Source organism: Salmo salar, chromosome 13, assembly GCF_965601325.2.
Source record: "Salmo salar chromosome 13, fSalSal1, whole genome shotgun sequence".
NCBI classification, from domain to species: Eukaryota; Metazoa; Chordata; class Actinopteri; order Salmoniformes; family Salmonidae; genus Salmo; species Salmo salar.
The window spans coordinates 76,165,869-76,183,707 of record NC_138303.1 but is presented as its reverse complement, the minus strand read 5'-3'; the positions used below and the strand labels follow the sequence as shown (position 1 = coordinate 76,183,707).

At 40.5% G+C, this 17,839-nt stretch overlaps 1 protein-coding gene across 2 annotated transcripts in view; it reads right to left on the bottom strand.

The window, feature by feature from the left end:
* LOC100380745 (AP-2 complex subunit beta) overlaps positions 1-17,839 on the bottom strand; it is a 70,174-nt gene that overhangs the window by 2,341 nt on the left and 49,994 nt on the right. For both annotated transcript variants that reach the window (XM_082960338.1, XM_082960339.1), the window contains 3 exons: positions 14,086-14,170; positions 13,830-13,916; positions 4,819-4,973 (listed from right to left, as the gene is read on the bottom strand). In XM_082960338.1, the coding sequence (XP_082816464.1) occupies positions 4,819-4,973; positions 13,830-13,916; positions 14,086-14,170 (327 nt within the window). The remainder of the gene's footprint in view (positions 1-4,818; positions 4,974-13,829; positions 13,917-14,085; positions 14,171-17,839) is intronic.

The window sequence follows — 17,839 nt, the reverse complement described above, 5'->3', positions numbered from 1 at the left end:
AACAAAACATTCTATACATACACTATACAGTGGCTTGCGAAAGTATTCACCACCCTTGGCATTTTTCCTATTTTGTTGCCTTACAACCTGGAATTAAAATTGATTTTTGGGGGTTTGTATCATTTGATTTACACAATGCAAAATAAGAAATAACATAACACGAAGCAAAATAAGAAATAAGACAAGAAAAACAGAACTTGAGCGTGCATAACTATTCACCCCACCAAAGTCAATACTTTGTATAGCCACCTTTTGCAACAATTACAGCTGCAAGTCTCTTGGGGTATGTCTCTATAAGCTTGGCACATCTAGCCACTGGGATTTTTGCCCATTCTTCAAGGCAAAACTGCTCCAGCGCCTTCAAGTTGGATGGGTTCCGCTGGTGTACAGCAATCTTTAAGTCATAACACAGGTTCTCAATTGGACTGAGGTCTGGGTTTTGACTAGGCCATTCCAAGACATTTAAATGTTTCCCCTTAAACCACTCGAGTGTTGCTTTAGCAGTATGCTTAGGGTCATTGTCCTGCTGGAAGGTGAACCTCCGTTCACAGGTTTCCCTCAAGAATTTACCTGTATTTAGCGTCATCCATCATTCCTTCAATTCTGACCAGTTTCCCAGTCCCTGCTGATGAAAAACATCCCCCACGGCATGATGCTGCCACCACCATGCTTCACTGTGGTGTTCTCAGGGTGATGAAAGGTGTTGGGTTTGCGCCAGACAGCGTTTTCCTTGATGGCCAAAAAGCTCCATTTTAGTCTCATCTGACCAGAGTACCTTCTTCCATATGTTTGGGGAGTCTCCCACATGCCTTTTGGCGAACACCAAACATGTTTGCTTATTTTTTCTTTAAGCAGTGTCTTTTTTCTGGCCACTCTTCTGTAAAGCCCAGCTCTGTGGAGTATATGGCTTAAAGTGGTCCTATGGATAGATACTTCAATCTCCGCTGTGGAGCTTTGCAGCTCCTTCAGGGTTATCTTTGGTCTCTTTTTTGCCTCTCTGATTAATGCCCTCCTTGCCTGGTCCGTGAGTTTTGGTGGGCGGCCCTCTTTTTTTTGGCAGGTTTGTTGTGGTGCCATATTCTGTCCATGTTTTAATAATAGCTTCTTGGTTACAACAGAGGCAACCAATCCCCTTCTGGATCAAGTGTGAGTAGCCTTTTGAGATTTGTAGAAGTTGTATAACTTTATGAGCTGGGTTATCTGCCCTTGCATTTAGTTTATGTTCGCTTGCTCTTTTTAGCATTTAGTTAGCGTCTGCTATGGGAATTCCCTAGTATTTTGTTAGCATACCTTGTTTAAAAATAAAAATACAGTTTGGAAATAAATAGAAATAGAAAGAAATAGCGTCCCTTGTGTGCACTGCCAGTAATAGCATATACTGGTATTGTACAGGAACGGTATGAAGGTATGGAAATTTGGATACCGTCCAACCCTAACATGTAAAATAGGGCCTGAGCTATTACATACTGTATGCAAAAATGTCCCCAAAAAAATCTGAGTTTATGCATTTTTAGATCATTGACGTAAAAAAAAAAGACAAATTATCAAATCATTTGACAACCGTGTTTGTAAGCTTTTAAAATGATATCAAATTCAACTGTTTATATTTTCCAGCGATGAAGAAATGGATGTCTCATGGTAGGGTGGGGTTTGCAAAATGGGTCAACTATGAGCACCTGTATCTTCTAAATGTTTTGTAATTCAGGTCCAAAAAGTAACTTTCTGACCACTTCTACCATGGGCAAATATGTATGGAAAGCTTCTTTCAAATCAAAATGGTAGTGGTCAAAAGTGATTGAAATCAAATGGAACGACCCAGTGGCCTAATTAGGTCTCAGACTAATTAAAAAATCTCAACGCCACTACTTACTTCTTTTTTTTGTCTTCCACAGATGTTTTTTTTAAGTCTCACTTTCTATCAAATCACATTTTAGCCCTTAACCAACAAAGCAGTTCAAGAAAAAGCGTTTAGAAAATATTTACTAAATAAGTAAAAAAAAAAATAAAACAATAAGAATAATGAGGCTATATACAGGGGGTACCGGTACCGAGTCAATGTGCGGGGGTACATCCATACTACCGCTTTAAAAACTCTACAACATTAATGCGTACTAGCATGTCGACTCAGTGACCAGTTTATTAGATACACCATCCCTTTTTCACGAAAAGGGTTCACGCCAACAGACAGTGGTCATGTGGACGTGGCTTGCTATATAAAGCAGGCAGACAGGCATCGAGGCATTCAGTTACTGTTCGATTGAACGTTAGGAATGGGCAAAACGAGTGACCTAAGTGAACTTGAACGTAGTATGATCGTCGGTGCCAGGCGCGCCGGTTCCAGTATCTCAGAAACGGCCGGCCTCCTGGGCTTTTCACGCACAACAGTGTCTAGGGTTTACCGAGAATGGGTGCGACAAACAAAAAACATGCAGTAGGGGGCAGTCCTGTGGGTGAAATTAGTTTGTTGATGAGAGATCGAAGGAGAATGGCATTAATTATGCGAGCTATCAGGTGGGCCAAAAATAGCCAATAACGGCGCAGTACAACATTGGTGTGCAGAACAGCATCTCGGAACGCACATCTTGTCAGTTCTTGTCACGGATGGGCTATTGCAGCAGACGACCACACCAAGTTCCACTCCTATTAGCTAAAAACAACAAGATATGGTTCAAGTGGGCACGCAATCACCAACATTGGACAATTGAGGAGTGGAAAAACATTGCCTGGTCCGACGAATCCCTGTTCCTGTAGCATCAGGTTTTGGCGTAAGAAGCATTAAACCATGGCCCCTTCCTGCCTGGTGTCAACAGTACAGGCTGGTGGCAGTGGTGTAATGGTGTGGGGAATGTTGTCTTGACACATGTTAGGTCCCTTGATACCAACTGAGCAACGTTTCCATGCCCCAATGAATTCAGGCTGTTCTGGAGGCAAAGGGGGTTCCAACCCGGTAATAGATGGGTGTACCTAATAAACTGTACACTCTCCTGTTATTATGGCCTGGTCCATATGTTCTACCTGTTCCATGACAGGCCATGATGTTGCCCAAAAGGTATTTGTCTGAGATGCTTCTGCCAATAAATTGGCCCCTACACAGCTGCCCTTGACCATTTTGAAAGGTTGATATGAACTGTTGTTACCTGAACTGTACTACCACAGTTATTGTGCAAGGGTCAAATGAAATAACCCCTGGGCATTGTCTATGGAGCACACACAAAAAACAATAGCCATAGCCATCCCCATAGCTCACTTTATATTAACAGTCTTCCACTGCCCCTGATGTCATAGGATAAGTGTTTGTTCTCAACGGCTTTGATGGGCTAACACAAGCCATTATTTATTTTAGACGGGTCTAAAGAAGCATGATATGAAGAAAATATAGTCTATTTCCGAAGAACAGAATAGCATACTGAGTTGTCCTTATGTTAGGTCCTGATCTGGCTATGGCTGTGGGCTACACTAGTTCATTCAGCAGACAAGATTTGCTTAGAATTCTATGGCATTATTTTATAGTATGAAGTATCAGCTGTTCCGGACGACTATGTGATCACGCTCTCCGTAGCCGACATGAGTAAGACCTTTAAACAGGTCAACATACACAATTGATTTGATTGATGTATTATATTAAGTTAAAATAAAAAAGCGTTCATTCAGTATTGTTGTAATTGTCATATATAGATCGATCTCTCTCTCTCTCTCTCTCTCTCTCTCTCTCTCTCTCTCTCTCTCTCTCTCTCTCTCTCTCTCTCTCTCTCTCTCTCTCTCTCTCTCTCTCTCTCTCTCTCTCTCTCTCTCTCTCTCTCTCTCTCTCTCTCTCTCTCTCTCTCTCTCTCTCTCTCTCTCTCTCTCTCTCTCTCTCTCTCTCTCTCTCTCTCTCTCTCTCTCTCTCTCTCTCATATATATATATATATATATATATATATATATATATATATATATAAAATATATATATATATAAAAAAGAAAGACAAAAAAAAAAAAAAAAATGTGGCCGATTAATCAGTATTGGCATTGTTTCTAATGCTGGGCATCATTCACAAGTGATAATATATAATTCACAAGTTATAGGCTAATATTGTCACCCATCAGACTATTCTTGCTTTAATCTTGTCTTTACATATCCTAAATAGCAATTTCCCTTCAGACTTTTACTGTGACTAAATGGTGACCTGGAATTTTACTGCCTTCATGACTCGTGACCGCCAGTATGGCGGTAATACGGTCAATGCAACAGACCTAGACCTGACCATGCCTGTATTTAGGAGCTATTTTGCAGTGCTATATGGGTCTTTTGACCTTGTTCATGGCCAATCTAGAGGAGCAAAAGTTAACCAAGCAGCAGGTCTGCTGCCGATGTCACCCATTACTCTGCCAGAGGACATGTCATTCCCAATGAGTCCTCAATGATGAACAGGTTCCTTCAAACATATGATAAGGGAACAGGATATAGCTGGGTGTGTATAAAACAAAGAAGGTTGATAACTTGTATTACTTCCATAAACCATCTCTAGGTACCACTTCCTGGATGTAACATGCACTTCATTATAGGGGAGTGTAGCGAAGGTGCTGTCTCAGTGAGAAGGGCTATCAATTATTTCCTGGGTTCAAACATTCCATTAAAGACTAAGTCTACTCATGAAGGTCATGCAATGACTACAGTGTTTACAAAACACAAAAGTGTTTATTTGCCTGGTACTCTAGTGAGGGTAGGGTGGAAATATAAAGAGCCTTCTGCTTGGCACTTCAGACTTCTACTGACAAAAACAATGAGTGACTTCTGAGTTCAGAATTAGGAGAGTTGAGGTTAGGCGGGTGTTTTACCGTGTAGTTGGGGTTGCCGGGTTGGATGCGGAGCTCAGCCAGGATCCAGATGCCATTGGTGAGCTTGAGTGACTGGTAGAGCATGTCCTGGCCCTCCACGTTCCTCTTGGCAATGGTGTAAATGTTGTCGTTCTGCAGCTTCCCCGACACAGTGTCTGCAAGGTCACATTACATATGAGTAAGGTATATACTAGAAGTGTGGATATAAATTCTCAGTTTTTTCAGGATTTCTGGAGTCATGCGGGAATAGGCTGCGAGGGAATACTTAAAATGGGAATTTTGGGAAGATTTCAGGAATTTTTCAACACAACTTTATGTGGAGATCAGCGCTACACAGGCAAAGCTCAGCCTCATGGGCTGTAGGCTATTCTACGGTCGACTACTGATAAGTGCACATTGGATAAGTGCATTCTCCATTGTAGTGCAGTTCAGCAGTTGTAATTAATATTTTTTTTACTGACAGTACTCATTCAGACATACACATCTGAGAGGGGAGTTATCTATAGACTAAGGCATTGTATTGTACAGTAGTAGCTTCATTTTTGGGAACTGCATTCTCTAGTCTAGGAACATGAGGTTTTTGCTTTATTAATAGGTATTGGGCTATATATGCAGTGGTTTCTACAGTTTCCATTGTTGATTTGCAGCGTCATATAAAAAAAGGACTGAGGTACTCAATACAACAAGAGAGAAGGAGATTGATTTCATGTAAGACAAAATTCATAATAACAGTATGTGAAAAACCAACAACTAGGCCATTAGCTGCTTTCTGAGTCATATTAGACTACACACATGGCCTGATAAATCATTCCATTTCCATGACCTACATCAGCTGCCTATTCCTCTGTCCCAGTCAATCTGTACCCTTAAGGCAACTCTAATGGTTTCTATGTGAGCCTGGCTAACTACTGGCAGTGGGGAGCAGCTCAGATAATATATATCTACATTAGCTTCTTGAAACAACTGCTGGAGCTTAGTCCCTCCTTTGTGCCTCTAAGTGAAAAAAAATGTATCCTGATCCAAGTCAGACTTTGAGGAAGAGGAACAGAGCTAGGGTAACTTCTAACAGTGCTGTGAACGTTGAAGCAATACATTGAACGTCATGGATGTAACCTAGCCTGTAAGCTGCACTCTTATGTGGACTGTCACTACAGGGAGTAGCTACTACAACTTCCAGATCTCACATCTAGAGGTGGGGATGTCACTATAGACACTATGTCTAACGGGCTTAAAACCATAGGTCAATAGACAAACTACCACTACCATAAACTCTGACCCTGAGGCCCATGTCCCATTGTAGGTCCTGCCCTGAGCACTCGTCAGTACCACTGCCCTCAGCCCTCAGTCACTCTGTTGTCTGGGGCAACCAGGCATGGTGTGGGTTATCATTAAAGAGGTTGTGTGAAGTCTCCTTCAGGGAAAGAGGGGGGAGGCGAAATGCCTTGAAAGGAGTCCTGAAAGGTAGGTGGTAGATGGAGAGAAGGAGAAGTGTCAAAAAAAGAAAGAAGCAGGACAAGTGACAGTGGGGGAATTAATTTCATCGCTCCGAAAGCGCAGTGGAACAGCTTCCTGTATGACTAGTCTCTATTATGTTACAGTCTGCAGGGAAGCTTCTAGTGGTCAAGGCTCCCAACTCCATACTGCTCTAACCATTTACCTTTGAGCAACACTTGTCAGTCATAGATGGCAAATGGCTGCTTTTTGTTACCCTACTTTGTTTGAATGTGAGACGCAACTTAAGTGGTGTTTGTATTTTTGTGTGGCCAATCGGTGCCTTGTAATTTTCAGGGCAAAAAGTGAATTGTCGTTTTGTCTTTTTCAGGGCAGAAAGGATGTCAGTTGTGTTTTAATAACAGCCTTTGAAACCATCCAACCACTTTATCACAATGACATTCTATGTCCTCAGATGAACAAGGGAAACAAACATTGATTACTGGGAAAATGTTATATCCATTAAATGAAAAGTAGGATTCAAGACCATTTAATATGTTGAAAGATTACCTTAATTAGCTAGCTAGTATGTTGCCTACTTGGTGGCAAACATTTTGTATTTGCTATGCTATTATTCTCGCTTGCATGACTCATGGCTCTACTGTGGCTGTCGAAAGAGCCTTGTTTTAAATTAGGCTACTGGAGTATTGCTTGTCACGCTACAAAGAAAGCATCTAAAAACAGAGGTGGTAACATAATAAGAATCTCCATATTTGACTGAGGGAAAATGTAGGCAGCAAAAGAAAATACATTTTCATTATCATAAATACACATCTTCCAGAGATATCATCTTCCAAAAATGTACACTACCGTTCAAAAGTTTAGGGTCACTTAGAAATGTCCTTGTTTTTGAAAGAAAAGCATATTTTTTGTCCATTAAACAACATAAAATTGATCAGAAATACAGTGTAGACGTTGTCAATGTTGTAAATGGCTATTGTAGCTGGAAACTGCTGATTTTTAATGGAATATCTACATAGGTGTACAGAGGCCCATTAATTATCGGCAACCATCACTCCTGTGTTCCAATGGCACGTTGTGTTAGTTATTCAAGTTTATAATTTGAAAAGGCTAATTGATCATTAGAAAACCCTTTTGCAATTATGTTAGCACAGCTGAAAATGGTTGTGCTGATTAAAGAAGCAATAAAACTGGCGTTCTTTAGACTAGTTGAGTATCTGGAGCATCAGCATTTGTGGGTTCGATTACAGGCTCAAAATGGCCAGAAACAAAGAACTTTCTTCTGAAACTCATCAGTTTATTCTTGTTCTGAAAAATTAAGGCTATTCCATGTGAGAAATTGCCAAGAAACTGAAGATCTCATACAACGCTGTGTACTACTCCCTTCTCAGAACAGCACAAACTGGCTCTAGCCAGAATAGAAAGAGGAGTGGGAGGCCCCGGTGCAGAACTGAGCAAGAGGACAAGTACATTAGTGTCTCTAGTTTGAGAAACAAATGCCTCACAAGTCCTCAACTGGCAGCTTCATTAAATAGTACCCGCAAAACACCAGTCTCAACATTAACAGTGAAGAGGCGACTCGAGGATGCTGGTCTTCTAGGCAGAGTTGCAAAGAAAAAGCCATGTCTCAGACTGGCCAATAAAAATAAAAGATTAAGATGGACAAAAGAACAGACACTGAACAGAGGAAAAAAGCCTAATAAATGAAAAAAGCATCTAAAATCAACAAACTCACAATTTTCAATTAAAAGTAGATTCAGCGAAATTACGTTGCCTTGAGCAGCACCGCAGCTATTGCGATGAGCGAGATGCAAGTCTTCACTCCCACACAGTATCTGCTTCACGCTGCTAGAGCCCAAAACAGTGTGGGAGTTTGGCCCGGAGCTTCATAGGGATGGGCATGAGTAATTGAGTACATGAACAGACGTCAAACGTAAATCTTTAACCAGATTATTTATTTATTTATTTATTTATTTATTTATATATATATTTATATATATATATATATATATATATATATATTTATATATATATATATATATATATATATATATATATATAAATATATATATAAATATATAAATATATATATATATATATATATATATATATATATATATATATATATATATTTATATATATATAGTACCAGTCAAAAGTTTGGACACGTACTCATTCAGGGGTGTTTTAAATATTATAATTTTTTTTACTATTTTCTACATTGTAGAATAATAGTGAAGACATCAAAACTATGAAATCACACATATGGAATCATGTAGCAAGCAAACAAATAACAAAATATTTTATATTTGAGATTCTTCAAAGTAGCCACCATTTGCCTTGAAAACAGCTTTGCACACTCTTGACATTCTCTCAACCACTTTCATGAGGTAGTCACCTGAAATGCATTTCAATTAACAGGTGTGCCTTCTTAAAAATTAATTTGTGGAATTTCTTTCCTTCTTAATGCGTTTGAGCCAATCAGTTGTGTGGTGACAAGGTAGGGCTGGTATACAGAAGATAGCCCTATTTGGGAAAAGACCAAGTCCATATTATGGCAAGAACAGCTCAAATAAGCAAAGAGAAACAATAGTCCATCATTACTTCAAGATCTTTGAAAGTTTCTTCAAGTGCAGTCGCAAAAATCATCAAGCACTATGATGAAATTGTCTCTCATGAGGCCGCCACAGGAAAGAAAGACCCAGAGTTAACTCTGCTGCAGAGGATACGTTTATTAGAGTTTACTGCACCTCAGATTGCAGCCCAAATAAATGCTTCACTGAGTTCAAGTAAAAGACACATCTTAACATCAACTGTTCAGAAGAGACTGCGTGAATCAGGCCTTCATGGTAGAATTGCTACAAAGAAACCACTACTAAAGGACACCAATAAGAAGAAGAGACTTGCTTGGGCCAAGAAACACGAGCAATGGACATTAGATCAGTGGAAATCTGTTCTTTGGTCTGGTGAGTCCAGATTTGAGATTTTTGGTTCCAACCACCGTGTCTTTGTGAGACGCAGAGTAGGTGAACAGATGATCTCCACATGTGTGGTTCCCACCGTGAAGAATGGAGGAGGAGGTGTGATGGTGTGGGTCTGCTTTTTTGGTGACACTGTGTGATTTATTTAGATTTCAAGGTACACTTAACCAGCATGGCTACCACAGCATTCTGCAGTGATAAGCCATACCATCTGGTTTGCGCTTAGTGGGACTATCATTTGTTTTTCAACAGGACAATGACCCAACACACCTCCAGGCTGTGTAAGGGCTATTTGACCAAGAAGGAGAGTGATGGAGTGCTGCATCAAATGACCTGGCCTCCACAATCACCCGGCATCAATCCAATTGAGATGGTTTGGGATGAGTTGGACCGCTGAGTGAAGGAAAAGCAGCCAACAAGTGCTCAGCATATATGGGAACTCCGTCAAGACTGTTGGAAAAGCATTCCAGGTAAAGCTGATTGAGAGAATGCCAAGAGTGTGCAAAGCTGTCAAGGCAAATGGTGGCTACTTTGAAGAATCTAAAATATATTTTGTTCCCACCGTGAAGCATTTTGTTTTTCAACAGGACAATGACCCAACACAACTCCAGGCTGTGTAAGGGCTATTTGACCAAGAAGAAGAGTGAAGGAGTGCTGCATCAGATGACCTGGCCTCCACAATCATCCAACCTCAACCCAATTGAGATGGTTTTGGGATGAGTAGGACTGCATATGTTGGAACTCCTTCAAGACTGTTGGAAAAGCAGAAGCTGGTTGAGAGAAGTCCAAGAGTGTGCAACGCTGTCATCAAGGCAATGGGTGGCTACTTTGAAGAACCTAAAATATATTTTGATTTGTTTAACACTTTTTTGTTTACTATGATTCCATATGTGTTATTTCATATTTTTAATGTCTTCACTATTATTTTACAATGTAGAAAATAGTGAAAATAAAGAAAAACCCTTGAATGAGTAGGTAAAGTTGAAGTCAGAAGTTTAAATACACCTAGGTTGGAGTCATTAAAACTTGTTTTTCAACCACTCCACAAATCTCTTGTTAACAAACTATAGTTTTGGAAAGTCGGTTAGGACTTCTATTTTGTGCATGACACAAGTAATTTTTCCAACAAATGTTTACAGACAGATTTTTTATTTATTTTATTTCACATCTATCACTCCAGTATTAATTTGCTAAATTGTAATTACTTCGCTACTTTGGCCTATTTATTGCCTTACCTCCTTACTCCATTTGCACACACTGTATATAGACTTTTCTATAGTGCTATTGACGGTTTGTTTATCCCACGTGTAACTCTGTGTTATTGTTTTTTATCACACTGCTTTGCTTTATCATGGCCAGGTCGCATTTGTAAATGAGAACTTGTTCTCAACTGGCCTACCTGGTAAAAAAAATAAAATAATAATAATTTAAATAATAATAAAAAATAAAAAAATGATTATTTCACTTATAATTCACTGTATCACAATTCCAGTGGGTCAGATGTTTACATGCACTAAGTTGAGTGTGCCTTTAAACAGCTTGGAAAATTCCAGAAAATTATGTCATGACTTTAGAAGCTTCTGATAGGCTAATTGACATCATTTGAGTCAATTGGAGGGGTACCTGTGGATGTATTTCAAGGACTACCTTCAAACTCAGTGCCTCTTTGCTTGACATCATGGGAAAATCAAAGGAAATCAGCCAAGACCTCAGAAAAAAATGTGTAGACCTCCACAAGTCTGGTTCATCCTTGGGTGCAATTTCTAAACACCTGAAGGTACCACGTTCATCTGTACAAACAATAGTACGCAAGTATAAACACCATGGGACCACGCAGCCGTCATACCGCACAGGAAGGAGACGCATTCTGTCTCCTAGAGATGAATGTACTTTGGTGCGAAAAGCGCAAATCAATCCCAGAACAGCAGCAAAGGACCTTGTGAAGATGCTGGAGGAAACAGGTACAAAAGTATCTATAACCACAGTAAAACGAGTCCTATATCGACTGCTCCAAACCGCCATAAAAAAGCCAGACTACGGTTTGCAACTGCACATGGAGACAAAGATCGTACATTTAGGAGAAATGTCCTCTGGTCTGATGAAATAAATACTTCCAAAGTTGTGGCAAAACGTCTTAAAGACAACAACGTCAAGGTATTGGCGTGGCACAACGCACGGACCTCAATTCTATAGAAAATTTATGAGCAGAACTGAAAAAGCATGTGCGAGCAAGGAGGCCTACAAACCTGACTCAGTTACACCAGCTCTGTCAGGAGGAATGGTCAAAAATTCACCCAACTTATTGTGGGACGCTTGTGGAAGGCTACCCAAAACTTTTGACTCAACTTAAACAATTTAAAGGCAATTCTACCAAATACTAATTGAGTGTATGTAAATGACTGACCCACTGGGAAAGTGAAATAAATAAAATATAAAATAAATCATTCTCTCTACTATTATTCTGACATTTCACATTCTTAAAATAAAATGGTGATCCTAACTGACCTAAGACAGGGAATTTTTACTAGGATTAAATGTCAGGAATTATGAAAAACTGAGTTTAAATGTATTTGGCTAAGGTGTATGTAAACTTCCGACTTCAACTGTATGTCCGAACTTTTGACTGGTACTGTACATTTGCAGCAGCACTATCACAACTCAGCGACAATGGTAGGGATTTTCTGAGTCCCTGATAAATCATTGTCTCAACACAGCCTTGAAATGCGTGGACAGGGTTCAGGAGCAAAGAAGATTTGGATGGACTCCGTCAATCATGTAGAGCATCCTCTGTTTCCAAAAGGTGTAAAAGTTATCTATACAATGTATGCCAACAGAGCTACAGTAGTCTTTTAGCCAGGTGTGTAATGCCAGTAGCCTGATGAATCTTTCACAGCCGTGGCCCAGCGATGGTACCGCTTTTTGGAATCTTCCAGAGCTAAAATCAGTTCTTTAAAATCACATTTTCAGCAGTTCCTGAGCTAGCCGTCCTAATGTCGTTTGACTCCACATGGACTATGACAGTGTCGTGTGTATGAATCTGTACTGTCTGTGTGCACGTGTGTTCCTGTAGGTGTGTGTGGGAAGACATCTGCACATGAATTGCAGGCAGGTGTGTAACGCTGGAACCTAAGGCTGTGATGTTGTGTCACTGCAACAAAGCCAGAGGGTTAGAGGAAAAGGCCAATTCCACCATTTAAATGTTACCACTTTAAACCCCCATTCATGTTATCTAGTTCTCCAGTTAATCTGTAGCATCTCTTTTAAACCAATGCCCTCAGCTCCCAGTGCTTAACTGGCTTCAGTCTGGTGAACACAAGTGAGGAAAGGATTTGATGACTGTGGTTTGATGGTTTCAAAAGGTCAACTGCGGTACCACCGTCCAGGTTGGTAAATTAAACCCTGCATATAGACTAAACAATAACTAAAGCTCCTTCCCTCCAATATAACTTTCCCAAAACAAGGACGGCCCCCTATCTGCCCTGTAGTTGGCTCAACGTGTTAGATCTGTGAAAGGAGAGGGTAGTAGTAAGTGTGATTCAGACATGAGCTCTGTGAGGACAATAGGCCTGATATATTACCAAATCATATTTTAGGATGACAAAAACACCAACAAGTCACCAAACACAAGCACACCCAGAGATGTCATATCTTTCCAAAACTGACTGAGCATATCATGAGCAAAAGGTTTTTCTATTGGCCTCATAGGTTAATGGATGTCATTTGTCCATTTTACATGCGTCAAATGTTGAAATAAGTTGAACTTTTGACAGCTAGACAGATGCACAGAGCGCTCTTCATGCATTTCATCCTTCTCTGCATGCTTTCTCCTCATCAAATTACATCTCCTTCCACTGAATCACCAGCACTCAATCGATAGGAAACAATGCCAACTCGAAGTGACACCGTCCTTCACTTGTGCTCGAAGCAGTAAAAAAAAAAAAAGGACAAAGATCTTATCCCATTGTACTCTTGGTAACTTAAACACAATGAAGTGTTCAAAACCACACTAAGCTGCAATTTCAACATCACCTAACAAAGGTCCTCTGACATAAAAAAGATAGAGGAATACAGGAAGCTAGATTGTTGATGAGACTCAATTGCCTTTTTATCATTTGTGTTTGTGCCTGGTTACTGTAGATGACTATGTGGTGTGTATTTCATCCATAAATATTAGCAGAATTGTGGATCGGCTGTCATGTCCTCACGCTTTAAGACTGAATCACGCAAGGTTATATTTTTAAAGCATAGCGTGAACAGCTCCGATGATGGACATTTGAGCTGTACTGCTTGAAAGCCTTGTGTTTCTCGATTGGCTGGGTTTCAGTACAGTCAGGGTTAGGAGGGTGAAAGATGACCCTCTCCAACACAAACAGTGTACATTTTCATTCTAGATCTGTATTAGTGCTTTTATACCATTGAGCAGTAGAAGGAGGAAAACCCACAGATAAAAATAGCGACAGCCCTTAGAGTACATATCATGGTCAGAAATGTTTTTTTTTTTTTTCACATGGTGCATAAAACATAAGTTAGTGTTCAAAGGTACATATAGCTTTCATCCATAGAGGTAAAGAAGCCTACCTGCGTTTAAGTGGCACTCCTTGATCTGGTACTGCAGCTCGTTCTCATTGGGGATGTCTTTCCAGGTTGCCAGGAACACCTGTCGCTCTGAGGCAGGTGAAGAAGGGGGGGAAATGAGAATGACACCTGAACTGAGCAGGGAGCTACAAAGGTCCTCGTTTTGGTATAAAATAAACTCTTCAAACTCTTTGGTGATAATGACTCTACTGCTATGGTAATGAGCTGGATATTGAGTGTTGCTTCCAGACACACGTACCCATTTTACCATCCTCCACAAAGAAAATGTTGAGTGGGATAAGCCCGCTGAAGTAGAAAACGTCAATGTTGTTCTTCACAGCCACCTGTGGACAAAAGACAATATCAACACAAAGTTAATATGACATCAGTCAGTGCCTTAGTGCCATGCACTAGAGGTGGCTGATTTAGACATATAGAATTCAAATAAGTCCTCAAACACTTCTGAGCACTTAGGAGCATGAGAAAGATGAGGCAGACAACTGTAAATATAGAATTGCTCTAAATAAGAAAAAGTGCTCTTGAAAATGTCCATGCAGTGTCTGTCATGGCTAGACAGAAGTGAGACTGGAGCGGTGTTTATTTGTGAGTGTGGGTGGCGAGGGCTTAAAGCTGAGTGTGTGGTCTGTTGGACTCTGCAACTAATGCAGTATACAGCCCTCATGGGCACTCTGAGCTCTCTCTCTGAACTTTATTAATATTTCTGGCTTCATGGAGTGACCCTCCGGCAGGCAGTCCTGTCCTTACTCTGTTCACAAATAGACATTATCAGAAGACCAGACCCTGGCCCGGCCTCACCTGTACTTGACAGGAACACTGTGTGAAAGTTGCGCAATGCTAAGCACCGAGGACACGCACACAGAGAGACATAAATACAAAAACACACAAACCTCATCTAGTATGACGGAGTTGTCGATTCCGTGGAAAAACTTTCCCTCATTAGCTCACGACGCAACTCGCATCGTGACACAACATGGAATTAGAGCCCTGTCAGAAAATCTATTAATCCACAAAAGGACAATCGTCTCCACCTACACATCTGAACCAAACTGACGTCCTGTCTGGGCTTCAAAAAATCCCCATGATAAAACACCCAAGCTCATTACAGAGGCCTTTTGATTTGTTTAGTGTCACATGATCGGAGTCATAGACATACCAATAAAGTATATCAACACACAAGACGCATCACAATGGGGAGTGTGGGAGAGGTGTCGGAATCACATGGTAAATATCCCTAGGCTGTGTTGTGATTAAGTACCAAAGCTGCCAATAACTATTATCTTTGTTAGTACTTAGAAGTCTTCATTACAACTTAGGGTCTCTGAGGTAATTATTAGAATGAACACTTAGGTGAATCAGGGTCAGTAGTGTCCCTTCCAGCAGCTAGGAATAGAAGCTGCTGAATGGTGGGATTGGTAGATATTTATAGTCATTATTATCAATTACTCAATCTGCTGTTTTCTTATAGAATGGCCTAAGGACAAATGTGATTAACAAAATGTGTCACTACAGGCGCCAAACATTTTTTTTATTTAACTAGGCAAGTCAGTTAAGAACAAATTCTTATTTCCAATGACGGCCTACCGGCCGAACCCTAACACAGACGACGCTATGCCAATTGTGCACCGCCTTACGGACTCCCAATCACAGCCGGTTGTGATACAGCCTGAAAGCGAACCAGGGTCTGTAGTGACGCCTCTAGCACTGAGATGCTGCGCCACTCGGGAGCCCCATGAGCAAGTCTTCTGAATAAACGGACACAAGCGGTTGAATATTCACTATTGAATGTCATTCTGCATTTATGAGTAAGTAGATACTATATGAGCAGTGTTCATTTGAGCAGTGAGTGGATCCAACCCAGATGAACAGCTGTGGTGTGGTGAGCTCAAACACGCTAAAGGTGGTCTGCTTACCACCGGGCCTTCAGACAGACAGATATTTTCCCGCGCACACACAATACCCATGCCGGGAAGGCAAGAACAGAAAAGGAGGAATCATTATAGGATGGAGGCTAGCCTGGGATATAGGCACAAAGAAAGTAGCCGTCTCAGCTGGAGAGCCCTGTAAAGTAGTGTTATTTTGGCTGAATAGTTTCCAGTGCCATCTCTCTCAGCCACTGAACAGTGAAAATGAGATGACTGGAACTAATAAAGTCTGCTGATGGATGGGCTGCTTTCCAGGATAGCTGAGTAGCTGTTATTTATTGCCATTATATAGGCCTATGTGCTCTTATGCATATTACCAAAGAATATACAGAGCTTTAAAAAAGGGCTATGTATTCAATTTCTGAGACTGGATTTACAGAAAGCTATTCCAGTGAATTGCCTTACCTCCATAAAAATGTGAGCTTATGAAATGAGAGTTTGTGCGGGGGCACTGAAAGCTGGAGTCCATTGTCCAGTTGGTGGCTGTCCTGTGGTGGTGGAGCACATTAGATCCAACACTGTGGGCTCAAACTACTAACACGCTTTACTGTCCTCGACTTGACAGCCATGTGTGGGCTGAAGACCGAACCCTCCAGCTCATCTCTCGGTTAGACCTAACCCCTTCCATCAGAATCTCAGCATCAACAAATATTGATTCAGAGAGGCAAGAATTGAAATCTATTTGGACGCAAGACAGAAGCACCCAATTCTGTAGATTATAGTTTCATAAACAGCATTTAGAATGCTGCTTTCTCTAGTTTTACATACGCTTCAACGAGGCCGTAAAAAAGACAGGCTCAAAAGCATATAAACAAATGACATACATTGAGGATATCTTGAAGTTTGAAATTAATTTATATTATAAAATGCATATATCTTGTTTTTTTGTTTTCCATTGTAATAGGTCTCGGGCTTGGAAGAGGAGTTTGCACACCGTACGTTGTTCCAGGAGGGAAAAAACTACAGTGCCACTCATTCAAGACTTTCTTTATTTTTACTATTTTCTACATTGTAGAATAATAGTGAAGACATCAAAACTATAAATAAAAAAACACATATGGAATCATGTAGTAACCAAAAAAGTGTTAAACAAATCAAAATATATTTTAGATTCTTCAAAGTAGCCACCATTTCCCTTGACAGCTTTGCACACTCTTGGCATTCTCTCAACCAGCATTACCTGGAATGCTTTTCCAACAGTCTTGACGGAGTTCCCATATATGCTGAGCACTTGTTGACTGCTTTTCCTTCACTCTGCGGTCCAACTCATCCCAAACCATCTCAATTGGGTTGACGTCAGGTGATTGTGGAGGCCAGGTCATTTGATGCAGCACTCCATCACTCTCCTTCTTGGTCAAACTGGCTCTCTGCCTCAAGAGAGCCAGTTTCATCATAACGATTGATGGTTTTTGCGACTGTACTTGAAGAAAGTTTCAAAGTTCTTGAAATTTTCTGAATTGACTGACCTTCATGACTTAAAGTAATGATGGACTGCGTTTCCCTTTGCTTATTTGAGCTGTTCTTGCCATAATATGGACTTGGTCTTTTACCAAATAGGGATATCTTCTGTATACCACCCCTACCTTGTCACAACACAACTGATTGGCTCAAACTCATAAAGGAAAGAAATTCCACAAATTAACTTTTAACAAGACACACCTGTTAAATGACATGTATTCCAGGTGACTACCTCATGAAGCTGGTTGAGAGAATGCCAAGAGTATCCAAACAGACGATATTGCCACATCTTAAATGTAAGCCTACTAGAAAGTGTGTTCCCTCAGGCCTGGAGGGAAGCTAAAGTCATTCCGCTACCCAAGAATATTAAAGCCCCCTTTACTGACACAAATAGCCAACCAATCAGCCTGTTACCAACCTTTAGTAAACTTCTGGAAAAAATGGTGTTTGACCAGATCCAATGCTATTCCACAGTAAAATTAACAACAGAATTTCAGCATGCTTATAGGGAAGGACACTCAACAAGCACATCACTTACAAAAATGACTGATGACTGGCTGAGAGAAATTGATGATAAAATTATTGTGGGGGCTGTCTTGTTAGACTTCAGTG